Source organism: Neopsephotus bourkii, unplaced genomic scaffold (assembly GCF_033783945.1).
Source record: "Neopsephotus bourkii isolate Nb327-2 ecotype Australia unplaced genomic scaffold, CSIRO-AGI_Nbou_v1 NB_245, whole genome shotgun sequence".
NCBI lineage: Eukaryota > Metazoa > Chordata > Aves > Psittaciformes > Psittacidae > Neopsephotus > Neopsephotus bourkii.
Genome location: NW_026900755.1, coordinates 1,805,285 through 1,831,890, shown reverse-complemented (window position 1 = coordinate 1,831,890; position 26,606 = coordinate 1,805,285). Strand labels below are relative to the sequence as shown.

The 26,606-nt window shown below is 41.0% G+C and overlaps 2 protein-coding genes and 1 long non-coding RNA gene across 3 annotated transcripts; 2 read left to right on the top strand and 1 right to left on the bottom strand.

Annotated features, from left to right (window-relative positions):
* The first annotated feature begins 4,365 nt into the window (after positions 1-4,365).
* LOC133208220 (fatty acyl-CoA hydrolase precursor, medium chain-like) lies at positions 4,366-14,788 on the top strand. Its single transcript, XM_061345942.1, has 13 exons — positions 4,366-4,513; positions 5,311-5,515; positions 6,354-6,495; positions 6,937-7,070; positions 7,410-7,563; positions 8,435-8,536; positions 9,497-9,601; positions 10,933-11,073; positions 11,175-11,261; positions 12,253-12,397; positions 12,600-12,731; positions 13,040-13,112; positions 13,537-14,788. The coding sequence occupies exons 1-13, from the start codon at positions 4,441-4,443 to the stop codon at positions 13,709-13,711; spliced, it is 1,668 nt and encodes a 555-aa protein (XP_061201926.1). The 5' UTR covers positions 4,366-4,440; the 3' UTR covers positions 13,712-14,788.
* LOC133208221 (uncharacterized) lies at positions 7,408-8,439 on the bottom strand. Its single transcript, XR_009724297.1, has 2 exons — positions 7,850-8,439; positions 7,408-7,717 (listed from the first exon to the last, which is right to left on the bottom strand). It is a non-coding gene; the product is annotated as an uncharacterized LOC133208221 (long non-coding RNA).
* A 2,909-nt stretch (positions 14,789-17,697) lies between the features above and the next one.
* On the top strand, positions 17,698-25,346 carry PDCD2L (programmed cell death 2 like). Its single transcript, XM_061345939.1, has 7 exons — positions 17,698-17,858; positions 17,968-18,131; positions 18,268-18,337; positions 20,738-21,138; positions 22,193-22,306; positions 23,956-24,104; positions 25,196-25,346. The coding sequence occupies exons 1-7, from the start codon at positions 17,745-17,747 to the stop codon at positions 25,324-25,326; spliced, it is 1,143 nt and encodes a 380-aa protein (XP_061201923.1). The 5' UTR covers positions 17,698-17,744; the 3' UTR covers positions 25,327-25,346.
* Positions 25,347-26,606: the final 1,260 nt, after the last annotated feature.

Sequence of the window (26,606 nt, the reverse complement as noted above, 5' to 3'; positions counted from 1 at the left end):
AATAGAATTATGTTGGTAATTGCTGTATTACTAACTTATTACAAGTACGGTGCCTCTGTTGTAATCTTAAATTGTTACAACATATTCAGAGAGTTGAATGCTGCTTCTGTAGTAGCAATATTTTGCTTTTGCCACACATCATAATTGTGTATTTTGTCTCTCAGGTGAAGTTACAGAGGAAGAAAAGCGCCTTATTAGACTCTAATGAAGTACTGGGTTAACTTGATCAAACTGGGTAAGAATCATGAGATTCATGACACACACAGTGAGTTAGCTGTTTTGTTGATTTCAGTCTTCTGTGAATTTTACTGTGACAGGAAAGGGCATCACTCTCTTGCTGTTTACAGAAATCCTAATGGAGAGGGTTTGATTGATTGGCTGTCTTAGAACCTAAATGAAGAATACTTAGAGATGAATCTAAACCAAAAGAAAACCAGAAGGCTGAAGGAAAAGCAGGTAGTATTATCTGGAGAAAGGTGATATTTGGAAAGATAAATAACAATAGAATGGAGAACAAGAAGGTTATTTCAGAGTTACAATTTATAGTCTTAACATGCATATAATATGCAAACTATGAGGATAGTAAAAGAAATTACTGAAAGTGATTTTGTGGACAAAATTATGTTTCCTTTCTTTTTACCTTTTCTTGACAGTTGTCATATTTGCAATTATTGAATGTAATAATTCCAATTGAGCTATTTTGCCTTTTTGATCCTTTACTTTTTTTCCTGGATTTGTCTACAACAGAAGCCTCACTTATTAAACACAGGTACCAGATTTCCCCACTGCTCAGGTTTTTTTATCATTTCCACGGGACTGAAGACAGAACGTAACAGCAATCTTGTTTTAATGACATGAAATCAATAAAGACCCAATTTGCAAGTAAAACTGTCTTTTGATGTCAAGTGTATCAGCGATGGTACAGAAGTTTTGGTTTGATTTAGATACAGAAATGTCATCTGTGGGGAGGGGAAAAAAAAAAGAAACTAAGGAATGTTCTGCTTTGTGGGTTGGTTTTACACCATAGTTACTGTATTTCTGACTGCTGTGATACAGTCTGTAACAGTAGTGCTGGAATTAAGACTTCTTTCAAAGGTTAGAAAAGTGAGAAACGGCCTCTACTACCTGAGTGAGAAGCCTCTCTACTACCTTTTTTCTTTTTAAATCCAGCAGTAACTCCGCTAAAACAATCAGTGTTGGTAACATTATTTTCCTGTCCTTACCATGGTGCTCTTTATTGTGCTCCAGGCTGTTCTCTGTGCCCTCACTTACAGATCTCTGTTTGCACTAGGTCACAGGCCTTCATTACTAGCAGTGGAGGGAGATTAATTTGTACCAGAATTATTGCAGTGTCCTTTCTAGCTCATTGGCACTTGGAGTGTCAAGAGCAAGTCTTAAAACACTGACTTTCTGCTTTCTCTGCTATGTTGTTTCTTTCTTCTATCTGGATCCCAGGACACTCCAGCTGTCCCACATGTATTCCTGACCATGCTGCTACATCACAGCAGCATTATGCAGCTCCACAGATCCTACAGGACACTAGGCATCTGTTCACCACTTTTTAATCTCCCCTCTATGTCTCTGGAATGATTTAAGATTGTACATAGATAATAATGTCTTACAGCAGCTCAGTGGCCATTCCTTCTTTTCAAGTTACTTTATTGGAAGAAATAAAGTGGGATTTCCTCTGTCTTTTTGCCCAAATTCTGTTGCCAGTCAGAATTCAGAAGGTAGGGTTAGACTGTAAGCACAACTGCTGTTCCAGTGAGTGGCAATTCCTGCTAAGCATCTGCCCCTCCCCCTTTGTTTTAGCTAAGATCTTTTATGAGGGGAATACAATCTCAAAATAGGCTTGATAGATTTTCATTGCACACACAATTCCCCTGAATCCTGTACCACTCCCTTTCAAAGGAGATAAACAAGCAGCATTGTATGTATATGCACAGAATATAAGCTTATCTTGTAATAGTATGCAGAGAAGTGCAGTGGTGCTGACTTCTTAGGCAGAGGCAGAGTGCTAAAAATAGATCACAGTGGAAAGTGTCAAAATATTTTACTCCTATCTATTTAGAGGGGAATGTTCTGATACTCTGTATCATCCCAGAGACATCCCTATGTGAGATTAACACATGCTAAAGAGACAGCCAGTTAAAGCTGTCCAAGTACTAGCTTCATAGACTCTAGCTTTAAATTTTATACCCTATAGCTTTATTGAATTCTCACCAGGGGCTGAGTAAAAAAACAAACTGCAGAGTTTCAAACTGCAGAGCTTCAAATGCAGAGTTCTAAACATTTCTATCATACATACTTGAGGCAAAATGTAATTGTGAGCTCTTACACGATTATGAGCCTCTAAATGTGCTATTTGTCTCTATTTCTCAGCTGTTGAAATAAAGGTAGCAGTGCATTTAAATGTAGAGGCAAATGTCATCATATGTCGGGAGGTTTTTTTTATTTATCCCTGATTTACGCATTTTTCACTGTTTGAGGGTAAACTGCAAAATGTTATCAAAATGTAATGCCAAACAGGATTCAAGAATTACACTTTTCAGGTATGTAGCACTGTCTCCAGTTTAGCCTATGTCGAAAGAGTAAAAGTTTCCACAGTTGCAGTGCATATAGGTCATGCTTGCAGATCCATACAAAGTATTTACAGGTAAGGCTGTAGGGTCCTAAAATCCATTTTCTTTATTATCCTTTTGTAAGTAAAATTGGCAGAGTTTGCAGAAACTGTTTCGTAATATTTTTAGAATGGCTTCTTCCCTGGGAGTGTGGATTGGATATGGGTTAAGCCATTTTGTAGAAGGGTACTTGGGAGAGCAGTAGTGAAGATTAAGGCTTGGAAATAGCCAGTTGGGGGGGGGGTGGATGTAATGGGAAAGCAGATGAGAAAGGACAGTTCAGTAAAATCAGTAAAGATCAGGGAGAGAAGAGGAACTGTTTATGAAGATTAAAATCAGTAAAGATCAGGGAGAGAAGAGGAACTGTTTATGAAGATAAAGTCTGCAACACCAAAAGGAGAAAGGAGCAAGCAGAGTTCACAGCATTGCTTTGTAACAAAGCACGGCACTGGCATTGTTAACAGCACGGCAGCAGCAGTGCAGAGCTCAGTACAGAGGGCAGGAGTCTCCTGATTAACAAAGCAAGTGCTTAAGATACGCAGCATGCACTGAACGTGTACATCTACCTGTCAACAGTTTGCTCTCTAAGCAGTCCAGTATAAAGTTGACTGGGGTTTACCTATGAGGGCTATAAATCACACCTGTGCAGAAACACTTAGGAAGATCTGAAGTAAAGTACACAAGCATAGCCATAGTGCACGGGACTACTAGGTGCATCATATAGGTGCTGAACTGCTTTAATGACTGTGGGTCTTCACAGCCCACTTAGCTGAAAACAAATGTGCAAGCAGTAGGTGAATCTATAGAAATGCTGTCTCTGGAAACTGAGAATTCTCATGACATAAAATTGCAAAATGGCCTTTCTGGGGCAAGAGTTACTGAACCTTGCCAGAAAAACAGGGGAACAAGGGCCAAAGCTTACATAAATCTAGCACAATCCCTTAGTTAACGTGGGTGGATAATCTCTTTTCATTTCTGTTCAGCTTCCCTCCTTTTCGTATTGCACTCCAATGACAGATGCGAGTTCACACAGAAGCCCATGCATGCTTCTGATTTTTCAGAGGTATTAAATGTATAGTTCCACCCAAACCCTTCAATATTGTTCCCACACTACAAAAACTGAAAAAACTCACCAGTTTAGTATTGCAAAACTCATGTTAGATACCAAACAACCATCCCTGAACATACAGGACTGAGTGACGGAGTATCCACCCTGCAGGGAAAGCTAAGATTCTTCTAGTATTGTTTTTGTCAAGCAGTATCCTCCTGCGAGAATAAAAATCCCTCAACTTTTACTTCAGCAAAAGCACATTTTTCAGGAGTATGGATTTGGATTTTGTTCTTTGTGGCTATATTGTGTGTTCCTTACATTGAGATACTGATGCCAAAACAAAGTAAATAGATGTAATGAAAATACAGTTCTTTTCCTGATCTCTTCACTGTGTGGTATGAGGAAATCCCAGCTTTATTGTGGAAAATTGCAGGGTTACAGCAGCAGGACAAGTCTCCTGGTGTAGTAGGAGACAACTGTTTTCAAAGCATTTTAAAGCACATAGTTGATGCCTGAGGTTTTGCGAATGAGAGAAGGGGCACTAGAGAGCCAGTATGAAACCTGTGGGGCCACATGCAGTGCGATCGTGGTGCATTTCCCCTGGAGGAGTGCCTTATGAGCAGGGCAGTTGCTCTGGATGCCTGCAGCTAGGTTGGCTTACAGCTTGGGTGTTGCTTTTCCTAATCAGTATTCGCCTTGCGTAACAGTTACACGTACTAGAATATATAAGGCAATGCACTGAGGACACAAACGTGACTAGCTTGCAATATGGCAACTGCAAAGGAAACGTTGCTGCTGTGCTTGATTCTCACCATGCAGGTCACAGCACTTTTAGCTACTGGTAAGCTGCAGAAGGGCTTTTCCCCATTGCCTTCAGTAAGGAAATAGAGCGGAGGTGCAGCTTTCTCCCCTAAGAGAACCCCACGTTTAAGCTTGCTTGCCTAGGGGAACCCCAGCTTTATCAGAGGAGCTGGGCACTCAACCTCACTGCAGTGAAATTAAGTCTGAATAGCAAGAGTTCTTAACTAATTTCTGTGATCTGTTTTCAGTCATTTGTCTTACTTGCCTTTTTTTGCAAATAGCAAAATCGAATTCTTGTTCCAAAATCTTGGTTGATGAGACACAGCAGATGACTGATCCAGATTTGTAATTTGGTATTGAGAACTTCCATCTTAAAATGAATCTTGCTTAAATCTTAACAGTATTTGTATCTGCCAGATTATTTTCAGTATGTTAGAAGCTTTTTCATTTAGCTGTGTACCCTATATCAAGCATCTGGAATGTATTTCGTGTGCTCACGGTCTTCCTAAAAAGGAAATGCCTTTTCTTCATGACAGCAACCTCTTGGACTTTTAACTAACAACTTGGATCAAAAAAGATTAAGATCTATATGCAATTATTAATGTGTGTATGTAGTAAGAAAATACATATACCCAAGATAGATCATACATACAAACCAATCAAAATGAAGGCTGAAATAATGTCAGTTATATTGACTAGAGTTTGTTGAAGTCTTATGCTTGGAAATTAATTGTTAAAGCAAACAAAAGGTGTGTATTTATGTAGCTAAAGCTCTTAGAAATCTGGCAGTTACTCATGAATGGACTGATTATGTAATTTTGTGTTCATATTCTCCAGAGCAGAAAGCAGAGCAACCAGAAGTGGTGACCAAGTACGGGACACTTCGAGGTTACCAATTCAAAGTAGACGCAGCTGAGAAGAGTGTGAATGTTTTTTTGGGAGTTCCTTTTGCTAAGCCCCCTGTTGGACTACTGAGGTTTTCTGAACCCCAGCCACCTGAGCCATGGAAGGATGTCAGAGATGCCACTTCCTATCCACCAATGTAAGACAGTGACAAAAAAATAGATCTTTATTAATATGGAATTCCAGGACACTGATGTACAGGGCAGTGAAAATCCACAAAGTTTAATTCCTTGGTGCCACCTGCAACTGTTAACAATGAATGCATTTCTAAAGGCATCTTTATAATCTTCTGGTTTTATTAAAAAATGCTATCTAATGGACATCAATGATGAACTAAAATGGACTGGCACTTTGCCAATAATGTTCTGTTTTGGGAGCATTTGGCCATAACTTGGCAATGTTTATAAACTGTGTAGCTTTGGAGCAGAAACAGGAAGAAACTGAGGAAATGTTGGAATGCAATATTAGAATTAAAAAAATGCTGAGACACATGCTTAACAGGACACACAAGAAAGACTGACCAGTTCTAGTCTATACTGTAAATGTCTTACTCCATTTGTACTACTGCTCTTGTTTAATGCCTCAAGCTTAATACCTAGCAGCATTATAAAAAGCTATTGAAGATGTAAAATAATTAATTTGTGTTTCCACTGAAGTGATTTAAGGCCATGTGTATTTGCAGGTATATTGCTGTGATATTTTGAAACATGCAAAATTATATCTGCATGTCACTGTGTACTGCCGTAGACTATGTCTCTGTTCTGACTCTCTTTAATGCCAGGTCAAAGGGAGAAAACACATTTAAAGTGAAAAAAACCCCAAATGATTATATTTTCTGTTGCCAACAATCTACAAATGTGCCAGAGACTGGTTTCTGGTTTGCATTTTGTTGTAAAAGAATAGAAAAACTACAATTTATAGCTTTAAGGTTTTAGTTATCTCTGTTTCTTTTTGTTTTGTTTTGTTTTTTAATTCAGGTGTCTACAGGGTAAAGAAGGACAATTTTTGTCAAACTATGTTACTAATAGAAAAGAAAAAGTTATCCTGCAAGTGTCTGAAGATTGCTTATACCTAAATGTGTATACACCCATTTCTACAGGAAAACAGGAAAGGCTGCCTGTAAGCAAAATCATTATAAGACCTCTAGCAAAATTATCTTACAGCAAACCTATGACCTGTGCTGTATGCAGACCTAGACAAGCAGTGTGGTAATGCTGATTAACTTACATGCTTTGCCCCAGTAGGTATTTGCTGAGATTTAAGAGATACAAAATCCTATTTTATAAATAAAAAGTTATTGATGTTTTATTTAGGTAATGATTGATTTCTTCTGAATAATCTGTGAAAAGTCATGGGGCACTGATATAGTGTAAGTATTTAATAAAATCAGTGCCATTTTGTAAGTTTGCAGGCCTCATCTTGAAAGATTTCTATTTGTGAAATGAAATCTGAAAGATTCAGGAGTGAAATAGCACAAAATACTGTATATTGGCTTATATTTAGTTTTTATCACTGAGAGCTCTTCTCTGTGCTGGGTTGCTTCTGGTTTTGTCTTTTCAGGTCTTTGTATGGATCCATGGAGGTGGATTAGCTCTTGGAGCAGCTTCATCATACGATGGTTCAGCATTAGCGGCATTCAACAATGTGGTAGTTGTAACAATTCAGTACAGATTAAATATTCTTGGGTATTTTAGGTAAGATATTTTATGGTGTTTTTTGCTAAGTGATTTCTAAAATTACGTGTGCAGAGCCTCTGTATAGAGACATATGGAATACTTGCTTATGCAAAGAAACTATACATTTTTTAATTACATATGCAACAGTTGGGAATAATTTTAAAGTCCCAAATCAGCTTCCAGGTCTGTTGTTTGACTGCTACTCTGATCTCAATGCTTTGTGAGCATTTATTTTTCAGTTATGTAGAAAAACTCTGTGTAGATAATGGCAACTGATTTCTTATACCACAGGTTGTAATTTTTCTGCCTTTTTTTCTTGCATTGAGCATTTAAAACAAATCTGTTCTTCCTCTGCAGCACCGGTGATAAGCATGCCCGAGGTAACTGGGGGTATTTAGATCAAGTAGCAGCTCTTCAGTGGATTCAGGAAAATATCATGCATTTTGGAGGTGATCCAGGATCTGTCACTATTGCTGGTGAATCTGCAGGAGGAATCAGCGTTTCTGCTCTTGTAAGTTCATAGTAATACTGGATTTTAATTACTTGGGGGAGAAAAACACCATCTGCTTTCATTTGTAGTACCTGCATGTAAAGTCAGTGAGAGAAAAGGAATTGTTTTACAGGAAATGACTCATCACCTTGGTCTATAATACAATATAATACAGCTTCTGATTGATGAAAATGGTATTTTCATACCCAAATCTTGTAGTTCAGACCCAAAGTGTGACTTCTCATCTACTAAATAAAATTCAGGGGCGGAGGGGAAGGCTTTCATTGCCAAAACCCCCAAAATTTACCCTGAGAAGTTCTTTAAGGGGGCGTATTGCCAATTTCCTAGTTGCTTTGAGAGCCACTTGTGCAAATGAGGTGAATAGTCATGATGGCTGAAATAGATATGCACTTTGTGACCCAGTGATAATGTAAAATTTTTATATCAACACTGAGCACATTAGCCAAGAGTTTCTTCTTATCCAGTCTCTCACAATTTGGTACAGATCACATAGTGAAACCAGGGTTCAGAGATACATGTGATAAAAATCTCTGCTGTAAGCTTCTGACCTCTGGCCAGTAGCTCTTTATTCCTCTTCTGCAGCACAACCAGGCTATCTTGGACACGGTTCTATTTCATCTATATCTGGCTTGCAGTGTAGTCTTGGAAGCAAGTTGCTATGGGAGAGCAAAAGGCAGGCACAAACTTCTTGACAGTGCTGCCAAAGCTCTTTGCATGGCTGAATTATGATCAGAGCCTACAGAATAACAGTCTTACAACATTTGTTTTCAAAATATTTTAAAGGGCAATTCCTGATACTGAAATTATAAGTCAGTGGTCAGAACACAGTGCTTGTCATGCTTGAAATGCTTGTTCTTGGTTTTTTTCACAGATCTTATCTCCCCTAGCAAAGGGCTTGTTCCATAAGGCCATTTCAGAGAGTGGTACTGCAGTCAGAGCTTTGTTCACTGACCATCCTGAGGAGGAAGCACAAGTAAGTATTTTGTGACAATTTTAATTATTTTTCCAAATAGTTTTGCATACCTTAAACAGCATACCCCAAATGTAGAAACAGATTTTTGTCTTGTGAAACTACAACCACAGTCATTAAAGACAGTACTTCTGTGGAAATAATTCATATTTAATGATGCCTTGCTTGTCAAATACCCAAATATCCATATATGCCTGATTGAAAGTGAAAGACTAACAAAGTGATGAGGGAAGGCAGGGAAGAAGTGTGACATTTAAAGGAATACTATAACATATACTGACTTCAAGAAAAGTTGAGATGTAATTTTTGGCAGGAAAACAGCACCAGATGCCAAGTATTCTTCTTTTTCCCTGCTGTTTGGTGCCTGTTGTGTGCAAATAAACAAGACTTTATTCTATTCGTTTATATTTGAAAAGAAGAGCTGGTTTCAACTTCTTTTTTTTTCCTCCCCCCCCCCGTTTTTTTTAATAATTATTATTTAATGGGGGGGGAATAAATAAAAATCCCAGGAACCGAGATTTGAAAATCTGGGATATAAAAGAGGCAACATTATAAAGAGCTCTGTTTCTCTAATGATGACTGTTATTCCGTCAGAAAGACATCATCAATAATTGTATAATGTGTTCTTTGTTACCATCTATCTACCGGCTGTATTCGGATTATACATGACTCTGACTCCTTCATGTCATCCTGCCTTCTCAGCCCATGTTATTTATCAGAATGACTTTCTCGGTCTATTCCTGTATCAAAATATTCTGGAGGCACGTTTTGTCTTTCTGCTCAGCTCACACTGTGTAGAGTTAGGAGGGCTTCCTGTTCTCTACCTCTGCAGGGGGAACATGGATGGCCTCGATGATCCTTAATGCACAAGCTTAGACTTCCCCCTGCTGGACGCTCAGCCGCAGCTTCATATGGGAATATGGGAAGTACCTGAAGAAGTGTTGTTTTTTTTGTCAATTGCAGAGAATTGCTGCTGCCTCCGGCTGTGAAAAACCGAGTTCAGCTGCCATAGTTGAATGCTTAAGAGGAAAAACAGAAGAAGAGATAGTACAGGCAATGCTAAAACTGGTACGTGAAATTACACTTTTTGGTTTCAAACGGCATTTCAAATTCTATTGTAACAGAGTATGCTGTTTGGCTGTTGTAATATTAGAATGTGAAGTGGCTGAAATATCTATCTGCTTGACCCTCTCAGGATTTGACGACAGGGTGACCATGAGCCGACACTGTGCCCTTGTTGTCAAGAAGGCCAATGGCATCCTGGGGTGTATTAGAAGGGGGGTGGTTAGTAGGTCGAGAGAGGTCCTCCTTCCCCTCTACTCTGCCCTGGTGAGACCGCATCTGGAATACTGTGTCCAGTTCTGGGCCCCTCAGTTTAAGAAGGACAGGGACCTGCTGGAGAGAGTCCAGTGCAGGGCAACTAAGATGATTAAGGGAGTGGAGCATCCCCCTTATGAGGAAAGACTGAGGGAGCTGGGTCTCTATAGTTTGGAGAAGAGGAGATTGAGGGGTGACCTTATTAGTGTATATAAATATATAAATGGGGGAGTGTGACGAGGATGGAGCCAGGCTCTTCTCAGTGGCAAACAATGATAGGACAAGGGGCAATGGGTACAAACTGGAACACGAGAGGTTCCACTTAAACTTGAGAAGAAACTTCTTCTCAGTGAGGGTGACAGAACACTGGAACAGGCTGCCCAGGGAGGTTGTGGAGTCTCCTTCTCTGGAGACATTCAAAACCCACCTGGACACGTTCCTGTGTAACCTTATCTAGGTGTTCCTGCTCCGGCAGGGGGATTGGACTAGATGATCTTTTGAGGTCCCTTCCAACCTCTAACATACTGTGATACTGTGATATGCTATGCTATACTTCACCTGAAAAATGTAAACAGGTTACTTCCCTTTCATTCTGCATGGACTTTAAGCTACCTGTATTTTGCTGTCATGCTGTACCAGGAGAAGGAAGAGAGTGTGGAAAATACCACAGTTTCTCCTGGAGAACCTGAAAATTAATTACTATAATATGTCATATTTAAAATTTCTTATCACAATGCTGGAATTCATGTTCCTTTGCAATTTCAACACAAAAATCGTTTTTTTTCCCTGACTGTTCCACACATGAACCTAAGAAGAGATGTGAACTGGACATCATCATCTATGTTTTGCAAACATTAAAAGTATGATGCTAATCTTCACTGAATCTTCTGCAGAAAATGTGTCACAGACAATTTAGAAGTAGTTTGAATACTATTAATTATTAGATTTTCAGTTGGCAATTTATTTTTCTTTGGCACTACAGTAAAAAAATAGGTTTTTTTCCTAGAAGCATAATTAATATATTAATGAAGCTTTGTGGTCTGTGGGTTTTTTCCCTTTTTTTTTCTTCTTTTTTTGTCCAGCCTTCCATGTCCGCCAATGCAGCTATAGATGGGGTGTTTTTTCCAAAGAGTCCCGAGCAATTACTATCTGAAAATGCGATCAATGCAGTCCCATATATAATAGGAGTAAATAATTGTGAATTTGGATACTTAATTCCTATGGTAAGAGACCAATCATGTTGTTATTTATATATTGTTTTGTTAATACAGGATTATTTTATTCATATAAGATTTTCTAATCAATACTATTCTGTATCATGCAGGTGATGAAATTTCCTGCTTACACAGATGATCTGGATGAAAATGTTTCACGTCAAGTTTTACAGACCTCCTTAGCATTACCATTTAAGGTAAGAGGCCATTTTCAGAATACCCTAGTGCTGCTTCTTCACTGATCTGGTTTTGTGTTTGTACTCCTGGAGGAGTACTTTTAGACAAACTTCTTTCAAACAAAGCTGTTTGACAGCTTCCTACCATGGGGCAGTGCTGAGCAGCATTTGTGGTGTATTCCTGTCATTCCTGCCATTAGTGATTGAAAATACACGCTACATTTCTATCCTAAGTACCTCTCTTTTTAAAAGAGTTCTGTGGAAATCCAGAGGTGATTCAGGTACCTAAACATAGGCCTCTTGTGACATTTTAGATACCTTAGATTAGCCAGAACATGCGTATGACACAAGATCTATAGAACACACCATTCTGAAGCAGTAGCTGGAGACCAGAAAGGACAACGTGAGATGTTTAAAATGGCTCTGAGAGACCTATATTCAGGTTTGTTGTGGTTTTGCTTCCCTTTAATGTACATACCTCTCAGCTTTCTGGTTCCTTTGTGCTCTCCTGAAATACTAAGTACAGAAAAACACATATTAATAGGTAAGAAGGATTTTATAAATGTGGCCAGGATTTGGAATGGATCATTCAGTGTCACAACAACCATCATGAACTTGGAAAGGCTTGGTTTTTAGACCAAGTTATGTCTGTCTATCTACAGCAATAAATTAATTTTATGGAAGCCAACAGAATGTCTTATGAGAGTTACTTCCACAGAAGGCAGAACAGGCTACTGTACCTGTTTATCAGCATCACTGACTGATGTTTATCTAAAGATGTTTGAGCTTTAGATCTTGCAAACCTCTTTTCCCTGAGAACATCTATAACTGGTAGCTGTGTAACTCCTGATTCTGAGCTTTGAGCCACACTCTGACACAGTTGAGGATTTTCTCTGAAAGTAGTAATGTTTGGGGTTTAGCCAGGGATGTGCAGATGGCACACTCAATTAGTGCTGTTAATCTTTATTATATTTGTCATTATTATAAGAAGTATTTTTGTTGTTCATTTCAGGGTGCTTCTGAAGTTGTTGATCGCGTATACAATGAATACGTAGGGAATGCAAAAACCAGTGCTGAAGTACGAGATGGCATTCTTGATGCATTAGGAGATTCTGTTTTTGTTCTGCCATCCATTCAAATGGCTAGATACCACAGAGGTATGTCTCTGATTCAGCATCTATTAAAAGAAATGTGTAATTCCAGGGGTGTGTTTTGGACAGTATAAATCACACTTCATTATCCAAAGAAAAAAAATAGTGTTTTCATTTTACCAAAACTGCTTGTAATGGAAATTTATTATCTTTCATTATAGATATTTTCAGCTCTTCCACTAACGCTCTTCTGTATCTTTTCTACTAGATGCTGGCAACCCAGTCTACTTTTATGAATTTCAACATCGACCAAGTTCAGGAGAAGGTGTTATACCAGAGTCTGTAAAAGCAGATCATACAGATGAGATTGCCTTTGTCTTTGGAAAGCCATTCTTGGCTGGTGATGTATTGATTCTTCTAATGTATTCCTTTTAAAACATCATTATTACTCATATTACCTACTGGGAGGCTTTAGAATAGAAATGTTTCTTTTAGAAACACTGGACCCAGCTTAAACATTTTCTGTCTCTAGTAGCAGCTACTTCTCATGAAACCATTCATCTGCTGTCCTCTTCTAGAGTGCTGCTCAGGTAGAACTATAGCTCAGAGTAATTAGTAGAACTGATTACAGTCTATTGAAATTTATATAGCTGCTACTTTTTTGATTATTCAGGTTTTAGTATTGCTATTTTGTCTCTCACTTTGCAGGGCATGCTACAGAAGAAGAAGAAAAACTTAGCAGAACTGTTATGAAATACTGGACTAACTTTGCTAGAAATGGGTGAGAATTGTAATGCTAATTACAGCTCAAGTTTTGTCTGTGCTGCCTGAAATATATGCCTGAAGGAATACTCACATAGTGGTTCCTACAACTGTGACAGAAGCAAATTATTTCTATACATAATAATTCTGAGAAAATCTTCTAAATGAACCTGCAGACCAAAGGAAAAAAAAAAACTCAAAGAAAACAATCCAAAACCAAACCTCTGTTACTCCATTTGCAGTGGAGTTTTAGATCCAAAAGCAATGGCAATAATTAAACCTTTGTTATTCTGTTAATGAGCATTTTGATAAAAAACATGCATCTATTGGGTACTAGAATCACATAATCTGAGCTTGTGTTATTTTTCTGAAATACAGCCAGACAAGACAGAGCACAACTGACAGGCAAAGGAAAAGCTAACTTTTCTTTATGTTATTTCCAGAAATCCCAATGGAGAAGGCTTGGTCCATTGGCCTCAGTATGATCTGGACGAAGGATACCTGGAAATAGACCTAACGCAAAAGGCAGCAAAGAAATTGAAAGAACACAGAGTGGATTTTTTGATACAGCTCACAAAAGAAATGAGGAATGAGGAGAGAAAACACACAGATTTATAAAAGTTGTAGAGGGTAGAGATTGTTTTCAAAACCTGAAATAAAGTCAAGCAAACTTATTTTGTCAGGATGCAGAATTTAATAATCACCTTCTAACTCACTATTATGTAATCTGTTGTCAAGATCACAGGGAAAGGAGAGAATAGAGGGAAATGTTGAATGTTTGTGGGACTAAAAATCACTATTTAATGAAGCAAGCAGAAAAAACCCACAATCATTCAGGCTCAAAAAGACCTTGGTATCTATTTAGTGGATGTCAAAACTGAATAATGCTGATGTGAGAAGGGGAAATGGAAAAATTGGCAGACATTGAAATCTGTAAGAAATCATCTATACAGAATATATCATAAGTGTCAGACATATGATGTGTGTTTATTCCCCTTTTCTTCCAGACTAGAATGGTCAGATATCATGCTTACAGCCTCTTTCCACTTTTTTAATTGGAAATAGCTTGTAGGGAGCACAGCATCCATAAAAAAAATCAGTCAGATGGACTTGACATCTCACAAATGAGGACAGAAGATCCTACTTGTTTTCCTGTTTTGTAAGGTGTTATAAATTAATGTTGCTTTTGATTTTTTGGAACTTCCTTTTCTTTCACTTAACTGATACAGGCTAATTCTAAGAGGTTAAATCACACCCAGGAAGCCAGAAATGTGTCCAGTTTCTTTGTTCAACCTGAAGGGTTTCAGATAGGAATTTTCCAGTCTTTTTTTGCAGAACCTGAGCATGGGGGTTCTAGGGTTTTTACAGACTATTCTGTGGTGTGATTATCTGTTCTTCAACCCTTCCTGGCAAAGAATTCACAAGTCGTTGGCTGAAGGCAGGAGGTATTGCTGGCAGAAAAGACACCTGCTGAGACAGAGGGGAGAGCAAGTATGATGTTGATCACTGCATGTTGTTAGCTCAGTATTGTTCATGGGCTCACAAAAGGAAGACCTGCTGCTCTGCAAAGTATGCATACCCAGTCTTCCTGACTCTGGCCTTCAGCTGCTGTTCACTGTGACTTAGTTGCTGAAGAAAGTACTGTTCATGGAGGAGTAAAGCACAGTTAATAAAAGAAAATTGTCAGTCTTCTGTAACATTGATTGCAGATAATTCCGTCTACACTACTGTGAAAAACTTGATTCAGCTGCAGTGATTCACTGCTTAAGAGGAAAAAAAAAAAACAGCAAAAGAGATGGTAATCATAACTCTATTAAGGGTTGCTAGTGCTGTACTTATAAGACAGAATAAATCCTGCTTTAAGATGACAATAACTTGAAGCATATCCATTGTATCACACTTGCTTAGCTCTTGCAGAACTTCACAACAGTGGACTGGAACAATAATAATGCACCTGAAGAATGTGAGCAGGTACATTCCCTACCTTGCATTTCACGGTAGAACTGCATTCATCACAGGAATGTAAACAATTTAGCTTATTTTACCCTGGGAATGGTCATGAACCAGGCAGGATAATGAATACCAAGTAGTTAAAATTGCAAAGATGTAACTGGCAGCTTTGCGCAGCCCGTTGTGTCACCTTTGTCATCAGCAAGGCACTTCCCAGCAGCTGGCTGATTTTCAACAGTGTGTGCAAGAAAGAAGGACTTGCATATTGTAGGAAGTAATACAGGATTTCTCAACCCTTTCTAGGAAGTGCAGCCATGAAGAAAGCTCTCCTTGTCGCAAATGTGACCTTTTGTTAATAGCTGTTTTATCTGTTGCCATAACCAGTTTTTCCATATCACTGTGCTGGCTTGTCAGTTCTTTTGCAATCTTACCATGTAATCTGATTTTGACCCTGTTACTCGTGCAACCCTAAGACGTTAGAAACTCATTAACAAGTTACTCTCTGTCTTGAGTGCTATTAAATTCTTAACTGGTACTAAAATTGCTAAAATTACTGAGAGAAACTCAGAACAATGCCTGAAAATTAATTACTTTTGGCATTATATATTATAGCTGAAAATAGGTCACTTAAGTAATTTCTTTAGGTAAATACTAAGAGGGCTGAATTATCTTTTCAAGCAAAACTGACAGATAAGTAATGAAGAGGTGTTTTATCTCTCCAGCATCCTCTTGCTATTGATGCAGTTGTGAACAGAATATTTTTCCCTAAAATCCCATTGCTGCTGCTGGCTGAAAAAGGATCAATGCAGTCTGTAATTAGACATAACAGGACTAACTAAATTTGGATTTATGCTTCCAACTGTAAGATACATACAATGCCTTTTATTTGTATGTTGATTTATTAACTATTCAAGATCATGGGAGCTAACAGAAAACATTCTTTCACCCTGCAGGTGCTGAAGTAGAGCACAGAGTCCTTCACAGTGAGAGGCAACTTTAATGTGCTGATTGTTATTTAGTGAGGGTAGGTACTTCAGGCCTCCACTAGTCCCTCTTCCCTCTCCCTCCTCCTCCCTCCCCTCTTCATTTTCTTGGATACAGACACTGTGGCAGGATTCCCCCCTGTACTGCAATGTCCTTGAACTAAGTGTCAAGTGTAGAGGGACATTTGGGTTGTCATGCAGGCTCTACAGAGGGTCCATCATTTTGGGGTCCTGGAGGCTGGTTCCCAAAGCTCCAGGATACTCTTCCACTTCAAGCTCCTGCAAACCTCTTGCTTCCAAGTGAAGCTGTAACATGTAACACTGAACAACCAGCAGTGAGTTTCAATTACTTATTTCACTTGTCTATTAGTGTAGTATACTTTCAGGAATTTCAGCACCAACCGAGTGTCCTGGGCTCAGCCGTAGCAGTCATTTTTTCTCCTCCTTAGTAGCTGGTGCAGTGCTGTGGCTTTGACTTTCAGCCTGGGAACAATGCTGGTAACACACCGATGTTTTTAGTTGCTGCTCAGTAATGTTTACTCTGACCAAGGACTTTTTGAGTCTCATGCTCTGACAGGGAGAAGGGGAAACTGGGAGGAAGTAGAGACAGGACACCTGACCCAAACTGACCAAAGAGGCATTCCATACTACAGCATGTCATGCCCAGTATATAAACTGGGACAGTTACCTGGACGAGCTAGATCACTGCTTGGGTCAGGCTGGATATCAGTCGGTGGGTGGTCAGCGGCTGTATTCTCTTCCCTTGTTATTTCCATTACCATTATTATTATTGGTGGTAGCAGCAGTGGTTTGTGTTACACCTTAGTTACTGGACTGTTCTTATCTCAACCAGTGGGTGTTACATTCTTTCAATTCTCTTCCCCATCCCTCTGGGAGCATGGGGGAAAAGGGGGGGAGCAAGCAAGCAGCTGCGGGGTTCTGGTTACCAGCTGGGTTCAAACCTTGACACCAAGTTGAACTTAATGTTCAAAACCCAATTCTTCAAACGCAGATCATGCAGGTGGCATTTGCTTTGTGCTTGGGAAGTCCTTCTTGGCAGGTATCTCAGCAGGTATCTGTGATTTGCTAAATCATAGAACCATCATAGAATCCTAGAACGGTTTGGGTTGGAATGGACCCTAAAGCTTATCCAGTTCAAACCCTCTGCCATAGGCAGGGACACCTTCCACTAGATCAGGTTGCTCCAAGCTCCATCCAACCTGGCCTTGAACACTGCCAGGGATGGGGAATCATTTTGTTTACTCATTTGTATTGGAGCACTGTTAAGATAAAAGCATTTCCATTAAATAAGAAATTTCAGTACACTGCAAAAGCACTGGACTCATGCTCCTTCATTACTTTATTTAGGTGGAATCAGTTCCAGGACATGCATTGAAGCAAAGCTCCTGTAACAGTGCAGTGATTCTTCTACATCGTTTTCCGCACAGGGAAACCCCAGACTCGGCGTGCAGCAGCGTTCACCTCGTCCCTTCGCTGCGATTCCCCTCGGCGGGGAACTCTGATCGAGCAGAATAGCTCTGAGGCGCTGAAGCGGCATTGTCGGGACCCGGTTAAGTTCTCGTACCCCGCCTGAACACCACACCGCTACCGCGCAGTCTCCTCTCTTAGCGCCCTCCCTGCGAGCATGCGTTGTGGGGCGTCACGTCCGGCGGCGTTTGTCCGCTGGTGGCCGCCGTAGCGGGGCGGGCGGTGCTGGGATGGCGGTGCGGCCGGCTGTGCTGCTGGGCCTGCGGGACGCCGCTATGGTGGGGCCGTGCCGAGGGAGCGGGCAGGACCCTGCCTGGGTTACCAGCAAGCTGGGCGGCTCCGCGGTAGGGTTGGGGCCGCGCGGGGCGGGCTGAGGGTGGCTGTGCTGGGGGTTCACGGCATGGTGCTCCTCGGAGGGTCCCCAGTGAACACTCGGCGCCGTTCCTCTTCCAGGACTGGGTGCCGTCCGTGCGAGCTGCCGCGCCGCGGTGCGGGGTGTGCGGACGGCTGCTGGCGCAGCTGGTGCAGGTGTACTGCCCGCTGGAGGGGTCTCCTTACCACCGCCTCGCCAACGTGTTTGCCTGCACCGGGACCGGCTGCGCGGGAGACGCCCGCAGGTGAGGAAGGGCTCACGGCGGCTTCCTTCGACACGTGCGCAGCCTCCCCGCCGCTGATAAGTGTTACCAGCTCGAATGGTTTGTGCCTCACGTGGTTTTGATTCATTTTCTTTTTCCTTTACACGGCTTGTTAAAGCTGGAAGGTGCTGCGCTCCCAGTACTTGCAGACACAAGAAAAGGAAACGCAAGATTACAGTGTAAAACAGGTATAGCTGACAACCTGTTTTCTTGGGTTCTGTCGTAGAAAGGACCTTAAGATCATCAAGTTCCAACCGCCCTGCAATGGGCAGGGACATCTCACACTAACCATATCACCCAAGGCTTCATCCAACCTGGCCTTGAACACCACCAGGGATGGAGCATTCACAACTTCCCTGGGCAACCCATTCCAGTCCCTCACTGCCCTTACAGTAAAGAACTTCCTCCTTATATCTAATCTAAACTTCCCCTGTTTAAGTTTTAACCCATTACCCTTTGTCCTGTTGTTACAGTCCCTGATGAAAAGCCCCTTTCTGGCATCCTTGTAGGCCCCCTTCAGAAACTGGATGAGGTCTCCATGCGTCCTTCTCCAAGCTGAACAGCCCCAACTTTCTCAGCCTGTCTTCATACAGGAGATGCTGCAGTCCCCTGATCATCCTTGTGGCCTCTTCTGACCTTGTTCCAACAGTTCCATGTCCTTTTTATGTTGAGGACAGCAGAACTGCATGCAATACTCCAGGTGAGGTCTCATGAGAGCAGAGTAGAGGGGCAGGATCACCTCCTTCGACCTGCTGGTCACGCTCCTTTTGATGCAGCCCAGGATATGGTTGGCTTTCTGGGCTGTGAGCGCACACTGAAGCTGGCTCATATTAAGTTTCTCATTGACCAACACCCCCAAGTCCTTCTCCACAGGGCTGCTCTGAATCTCTTCTCTGCCCAGCCTGCAGTTGTGCCTGGGATTGCTCCGACCCAGGTGTAGGACCTTGCACTTGGTATGGTTAAACTTCATGAGGTTGACATCAGCCCAGCTCACAAGCGTGTCAAGGTCCCTCTGGATGGCATTCCTTCCCTCCAGCGTATCAACTGAACCACACAGCTTGGTGTCATCGGCAAACTTGCTGAGGGTGCACTCAATCCCACTGTCCATGTCAGCGACAAAGATGTTGAACAAGACCGGTCCCAGCACCGATCCCTGAGGGACACCACTTGTTACTGGTCTCCAGCCGGACACTGAGCCATTGACCACAACTCTTTGTGTGTGGCCATCCTCTCCTTTGTGTCAATGTGCTGTATGGAAATAAGAAATTCAGCAGGGTTGAATGAGTTTTGCACCTAATAGATAGTTGTTTAAGTGACCGTAACATGTTATCTGTAGTTGTTTAAGTAACCATACTTAGGATATATAGTGACAGGATGAGGGGATGGCTTAAAGCTGAAAGAGGGTGCATTTAGATTAGACATTAGGCAGAAGTTCTTCACTGTGAGGGTGCTGAGGCGCTGGCACAGGGTACCCAGAGACGTTGTGGCTGCTCCATCGCTGGCAGTGTTAAAGGTCAGGTTGGATGGGGCTTGGAGCAACCTGCTGTAAGGAAGGGCAGGAAGGTGGCTCTTCCCATGACAGAGGGTGGACCTGGATGAGCTTCGGGTCCCTTCTAACCCAAACCAGTCTGTGATAGCCTTTTTTAAGAAGCTGTGCTATGTGCCAGTTTGATTCACATATGTGGTTGTGTGGATAATTTGTGGTTATGGAATTTTGACGCCATGAGTACTACGTGTTAATTACTAGAAGAAACTTCTTGTTTGTGATCTGTGTTAGACTTGTTTTAAAGTGGAGATGGTAATGCAACTGTATGGTCAAAATTGATAATTAATGTTTTAATTGAGCTACCTAACTACTATTTTTCAACTTTAAATGTTTGGGCTATACTGTTTAGGTTTGCATCTTTAAAATGATGTATTTTTCTGATTTAAATATATTTTCTAAAAATTATTAGTTCTAATTAATATGACTCAATTACTGTTAATACACTTCTGGTATTCTTGCTCTTGAAGAGCAGCTGCATGTTGGCTTAAAAAGATTGAAAGAGGAGGATGGCTGTCAAAGTAGTGATGACAGGCAGAAAGTGTTTAATCAGCTGCTGCTTTTGTACTGTGAAATTTTGGTCTGTGGTAAATGAGCTTGTATTGTTGTTCTTATTATTTTCCTCCATATTCTGCCCTTTGAGCTTACCTGTGTTTCAGTAACTGTGCTTCAGCTAAATGTACCCAAAGTAGCTACCAGTGGCCCTGGCAGCAGCCAAGGTATGACAATGCGATGTGCAAAGGCCAGGCAAAAAGCTGATGAATTCCTGCTCTGTTTATCTCCTGTGAGATTTTTTTTGCCATAACTCATAAATGTTGAGAATTTTTTTGCCATGGCTGCAGTACCGGGAAATGTAAATGTGGGTACACTGTTAAGTATCACTGTGAGGAGAGCAGGTTAAATAGCACAAAGCACGAGGTGAAGGTTTTGGTTTTCTTAGCTTTTATGAAGCTATATTTGAAGTGTCTGAGGGTGGCTGATCTTGACAGTGTTCTCTTTACTTCTCCTTTAATCTTCTTTTTTTTTTTTGCTTTATTCTTCTCAGAAACAAGAATCACATTTCACTCCAAAGGATTGGTGTGATGAAGCAGATGACTGGGGAGTCTCTGTTGGAGCAGAAACTCCTGCATGTACCTCCCTTCAGCTGCTTGGCTTAAATGAAGCAGTGAGCAGCTCCTTGTCCAGAGAGGTGGAGTGTGCATCCCAGCTCCAACAGCTTTGCTTGTCTGAGGCTATGGATTCAGGTTCCCTGAATACGCATTCTCCAGTCAGTGAGGGAATGGTAATGGAAACATCTGGTTCAGCTCCTGTGTTTCAACCCTTTTACATTAGTGTTGTGGATGAGGAAGACTACACTGGTTTCCTTGATACAGATCATGCAGATAGGCTGTTGAAGGAGTATCAGCAGAGAGAGGGTGTTGATTTGGAGCAGTTGATGTCAGAAAGGTGAGAACAGGTCTGGATTTCACACTGAATTGAAGCGATTCCATAATTTCCTGTCTGATGATTGTAGTCAGAACCTGATTCTTACTAAATCTGAATGCTTTCTGTTTGTAACCATTGGTGTGTAGTACTTTGCTGGAAGAACATGACAATACACCCTGCTGTGTCAAATTTTAAGTTGTTCAGAGTTGCATCTGCTTCTAAGTGACTGAGCAATTGGAATGGCCTTGGGCTCCAGATAGAGCAATGGACTGTCAATCTCTGAAACCAAACTTTTGTGGTTCAAACAATGTCTTACACTAAATGGCATGAGTTTATATTGTGACATTTGACTTTTTTCTTTTCAAGGCTAAAGCTTTTCTTACATTCCAATCACATTTTTAAGATTTAAATTACTTGGAGACTTTGGCTAGAGACTGGGATGATGGAAAGACTCCCAAAGATTTTTTAAAGGTTGTCTGAAGACAGTTTTTGAACATAGTTACTGAAAATATTTCAGTTATAACTTAGGTTTTCACAGCAAGCACTTGAATCCTTACTGTTTTGCTTTTGATTATATAAACATGTGATGTGACTTTTCCTGATTTGTGGACAACAATGAATTTTTTGGTAACTAAGGCTACTGCCAATTGCAGAATCCACATGGAACGCTTTTTAGTGGTGGTATTCTGTTGAGTTTTGTTGACCTTTAATGAGCCATAGGACTTTAATTGCATTTAATTCAAAATTTAAAAAGACAACATTGTAATTTAAAAACTTGTGAGAAATTTCTAAAATAATGACTTTTTTAAGTAGTAAGGAGGTATATGGTACACTTCAATCTCATATGGTAGTTTGAAATGCTATTAGTAATTGTAAGCCACCAGAAGCAGAAGAACTAGAAGAAAAATGTTCACTTGCAACCTTTAACAGGAATTGCCTCTTAATTTAACATGCATATTTTTTTCTGTGCACTTAGTACAATTTTAATGTGAATGTACAGTAACTATTGCTTATTTAAAGCATGCATATTGTACTGAAAGCCTCAGTGAAAATTCTGTTTCTGTTCCTGTTCTAGTTTTGCTGGTGAAGGTGGCAGTGAAAAATACGAGAAGAGTGAAGTCAAAAGCAGAGACCACAGATTCCATAAATTTATGAAAAGAATATCTCTCTGTCCTGAACAGATTCTAAGGTATGCTGATCATCTGGTTGTAGCAGGGAGATACACATCATAGATATGGATTGTTAGTACCTCAAAATAAACTATTTCATTTGAAATATATGTATCTTTTTATTTCTTTATAAGAAAAATTAAAAGGGCTGTTACCATTTATGTGTGGTCAGACTTCAGTCCCTGGTTGGGCTTTTTTGTGTAAAGTGTAAGTAGGTGAGAAGCGAATTAAGATCAGAGACCCTGGATCTGGCTGTGGGAGACTTTCTTCAACATTAAATCTGATGAGAACAGACCCAGACTGTCTTTGAAGACTCCCTGAAATCCACACATAGCGGTTTTCAAGTAACATTTTGGAGGTGGAAGTATAATACACAGTGGTATGCTGTTGTGATAGATTTCCAGGGCAATCTGCTCCTCTGAAATTTTGTAACCTTATTATAATTGCTAATTGTTTCAAGTCCCAGAGATACTATTGGAGTAAGAGATTACCTGTTTTAAAGCCTGAGTTACTCTGCAGCTTATTGTGATTACCCCTTAGGATGCTGCAGTCTTAAGTTCTTGTAAACCTGTTGCTTTTCCTAGGATAAAAGCAGATTTAAACGCAGAGCAGCTGCTTTCCTGAAAGAGGAGTTAATTCTGAACGGAAGTATAACAAAGAGTTCAAATCATAAATTGTTAATAGTAACAGATAACACAAATGGTTTTCATGCGTCATACCAACTGTTAGTTTTTTAACTTCTTTGTTCCAGATAGCCCAGTGCAGCCTATCTGGTCAAGCTGTCCCAGTGCAGTGACAGGACCATTGTTTAGCTAGTTCCCAGAACTAGGTACAACTAACTGGTACCTTCTTGAGGAGGAGGTAAAGTCTGAGGGTCTGTTTACGCAGAAAAGAAACATTAGAAACTTTATGTATCAAAGATCATACAGAAAGTACACTAATGCAGAGTGCAAGTGGCGTTTTGAGACTGGGTTTTTTTTTCCACAGGATCTGTCACTTTGCAGTATTATGCTCTTTGAGTTTTTCATTCTTCTGAAACATCACCTCTGGTGATCCCTATGACTGTCACTAGTTACAGTCTTTACCTAACCCTCCCTTTCCCCTTCATGGGTACCGTGAGTATGCCTGTTAGACCCCTGTTGCTCCTAGAGGTTGATCTCTGTTGAGCTTTCAGCTTAGCACAGAATCGTCAGCTTGGCATTCAGTGGAAACTATCTTCAGTCTTGGTTGCCTGTTAGTTGTGGAGCTCTGGTAACTCTTACAAATAGAAAATCAGTTCTGTGGCTTAACTTAGAGAGGTTTTGAGACATATTCTGTGCTGAATAACTGCCACTGGTTAGGATTTCATTTTTCAGGAAAGTATAGTTTGTTTAATTGAGTCAGGTACAGCACATTTTAAAAGTGTCAGTTCAAAGCATTTGTTGTCCTTAAATCCAGCTCTCACTTAGAGACTTTTGAGGTGTTGACTTTACAAGTATTTCCCCCTCCCCATCTTTACTCTGTTTAATGATTCATCTGAAGCTGACTCAACAAATCTAGTTCATAACAGTGGTTTTTATTACAAGCAAGTTCAGAGGTTTTGGAGAATCCTGAATGCTGTTGCCAAAATGTAAGTTTTCTTCTGAAATTCAGATTTAAAAAAAAAATACAATTTTTTCATTTCTTTTAGATACTCTTGGGGTGGCCAGCCTTCATTCATCACATGTCCTCCAGACAACTTTACCAAATGTATTCCAGCCTGCAGTAACTGTGGAAGCAACAGAATATTTGAATTTCAACTCATGCCAGCACTGGTCAGCATGCTACAGAGTGATTCAGGTGCTAACCTTTGACTTAGATGAACGAATACTAGAAAAAGTCACCTTCTTGGTAAAGTTTATGACTGCAATTTGGGTTGTGTCTCACTAACCATCCACACTGATGTGCTTCACTGTGGTCGTCTTCGTATATAGAATCCACTCTGCTTCCATTATTGATTTCACTAAGCGAAAGATAGAACTTTGGTTTATGGAGACTCTTATGATTGCAACTTCATTTGCTCACGAATGAACAGCATTTTAGATAACTCGATAACTCCTGACCTGGGGAGTAATTTGTCTTTATTGCCTCTTAAGGGAAGCCTTGAAAAATAAATATTGTCAGGTAAGATTGTAGACACTTAAGGTCTTTGAAAATTCTGAATGTGCTTGTTTTAAAATCTTTACCATTAGAAGACTGAATATGAGTAATATTTTCTGAATTGGCAAAGACTGAAGTGAGCAATGAGCAGCAGCTCCGATGATACCATTTTGTCCTGGGTTCAGCAGTAGCAGTCATTTTTCTCCTTCTTAGTAGCTGCGGCAGTGCTGTGGTTTTGACTTTCAGCCTGGGAACATCACTGTAACACCTGTGTTTTCAGCTGTTGCTCGGTAATGTTTACTCTGACCTAGGACTTTCTGAGTCTCATGCTCTGCCAGGGAGGAGGGGAAGCTGGGAGAAAGCAGAGACAGGACACCTGACCCAAACTAGCCAAAGGGGTATTCCATACCACAGCACGTCATGCCCAGTATAGAAACTGAGAGCAGTTACCCAGAAGGGCCAGATTGCTGCTCGGGTCGGGCTGGGTATCAGTCGGTGGGTGGTGAGTGGTTGTATTCTCTCCCCTTGTTATCTCCCTTAACATTATTATTACTGGGGGCAGCAGTAGTGGTTTTGTGTTACACCTTAGTTACTGGACTGTTCTAATCTCAACCCATGGGAGTCACATTCTTTTATTCTCTTCCCCGTTCCTCTGGGGGCTGGGGGAAGAAGGAAGAGGGGGACGGGGGGAGTGAGCTAGCAGCTGTGTGATTCTGAGTTACCGGCTGGGCTTAAACCACGACACATTTTTCATACCTTTACATTGTGTGCCTTTGTTGCTTTGTTTTTAGGTTTGTCAGTGGAATTTGGAACTGCTCTTGTTTACATGTGTGAGAGAAGCTGTTGGCCAACAGATCACCACACCCCTCTTGAAGAATTTATATTTGTACAAGAAGACCCAGATCAGAGATTATTTAAATAAATTGTATTTCTCTGCCTAAATGGAATGTCTGATATTTTGGTTTTGTGGGTTTTTTTTTACTACAGATGAAAGAGTGTAATTATGCAAGAGAACTTTCCTCAGATGTGGTGAAAAATGAAATTGTTGTGATGACATTGTGTTTATTTCCACAAATAACTGATTGAACATGCCTTTAAAATGTGGTGAAAGAAACTTGTATGCTTTGGTTACACATAGAAATTCTAGAGATGGTTTCCTGAGTGTAGTTAATGCTTAATGTTTGGGGAGGACAGTAAAGTAGAAAGTATAGCTAACTGTAGTGAGGCAATCTGTTAATTCATCAGCCAAACATGATTCAGTTTTTAGAAACTATAAGCAGTGAAGAACTTAATGTAAGCTTGATTTTAAAAACCAAATCTGCTTTGTTTTGACTAGATTGTAAACTCGATGGGTGGTGGCAGGAGCCCTGTTAATCACTGCAGTCTTCCTATCATGAAACTTTTCTCTATGTTTTTCTGATGAGAGATAAGCTGCATTAGCATGGTGAAATGTGCTCTGACAGGTTGCTTTGGATGGGGAAGGGGTGGAGTTTTTTGTTGGAGCTTATTTTCTCCCGGGTACAGTAATGGGGTAGGTACAGCACCTGCCTTGTTACCGCAGCCTGGTCCTTGCGGGCTCATCACGCTGCTTTTGTTCAAAACAGTCTAAAGCCTTCTGCGGCGTTCCCTGTTAGTGTAGGCTGAACTGCAGTATTTTAATTGACTTAACAGAGGAGTAATTTGAGTGTCTTTAACTGTGAGTTTAAAAAGGGGAGTGGCGGGGGCTAACATGATGGAACGTCTCTGAAAAACTACTTTTTGAAGGAAGGATGGTCACCGTGTGTGGTTATAGGGGTAGTCAGTCAGTCAGGCTAGGCTGGCACACACACATCTCGCGTTCGGCCCCGACTGCTGCCCCTGCTCCCCAGGGTGCCCGCCTGCTCTGTTTCCCGGCCACGGCCCGTGTCCCCATGGCTCAATCCCTGGCTATAGCAGGCGAAGGCCGACTTCCCTGGACGTCGGCCAACTCATGCAGTCTCCAGCCGAAGCGGGGCCTAGCAACGGCGACGGGAGCAGGACTCGAACCGAAAACACACTCCTCCCCGCTCCAGCGCCGGCCCCGCCGCAGCCTTCCGGGGCGGTGCGCGGGAGAGAGCAGAGGCCCTCCTGTCTGGCAGAGGGCGCTGCGGACGAGGCTGGAAGCCGCCGCTCTGGTCTCGCCCGGTCTCTCTGTCCGGAGTGCGGCCCGGCTGAGGAGAGTCG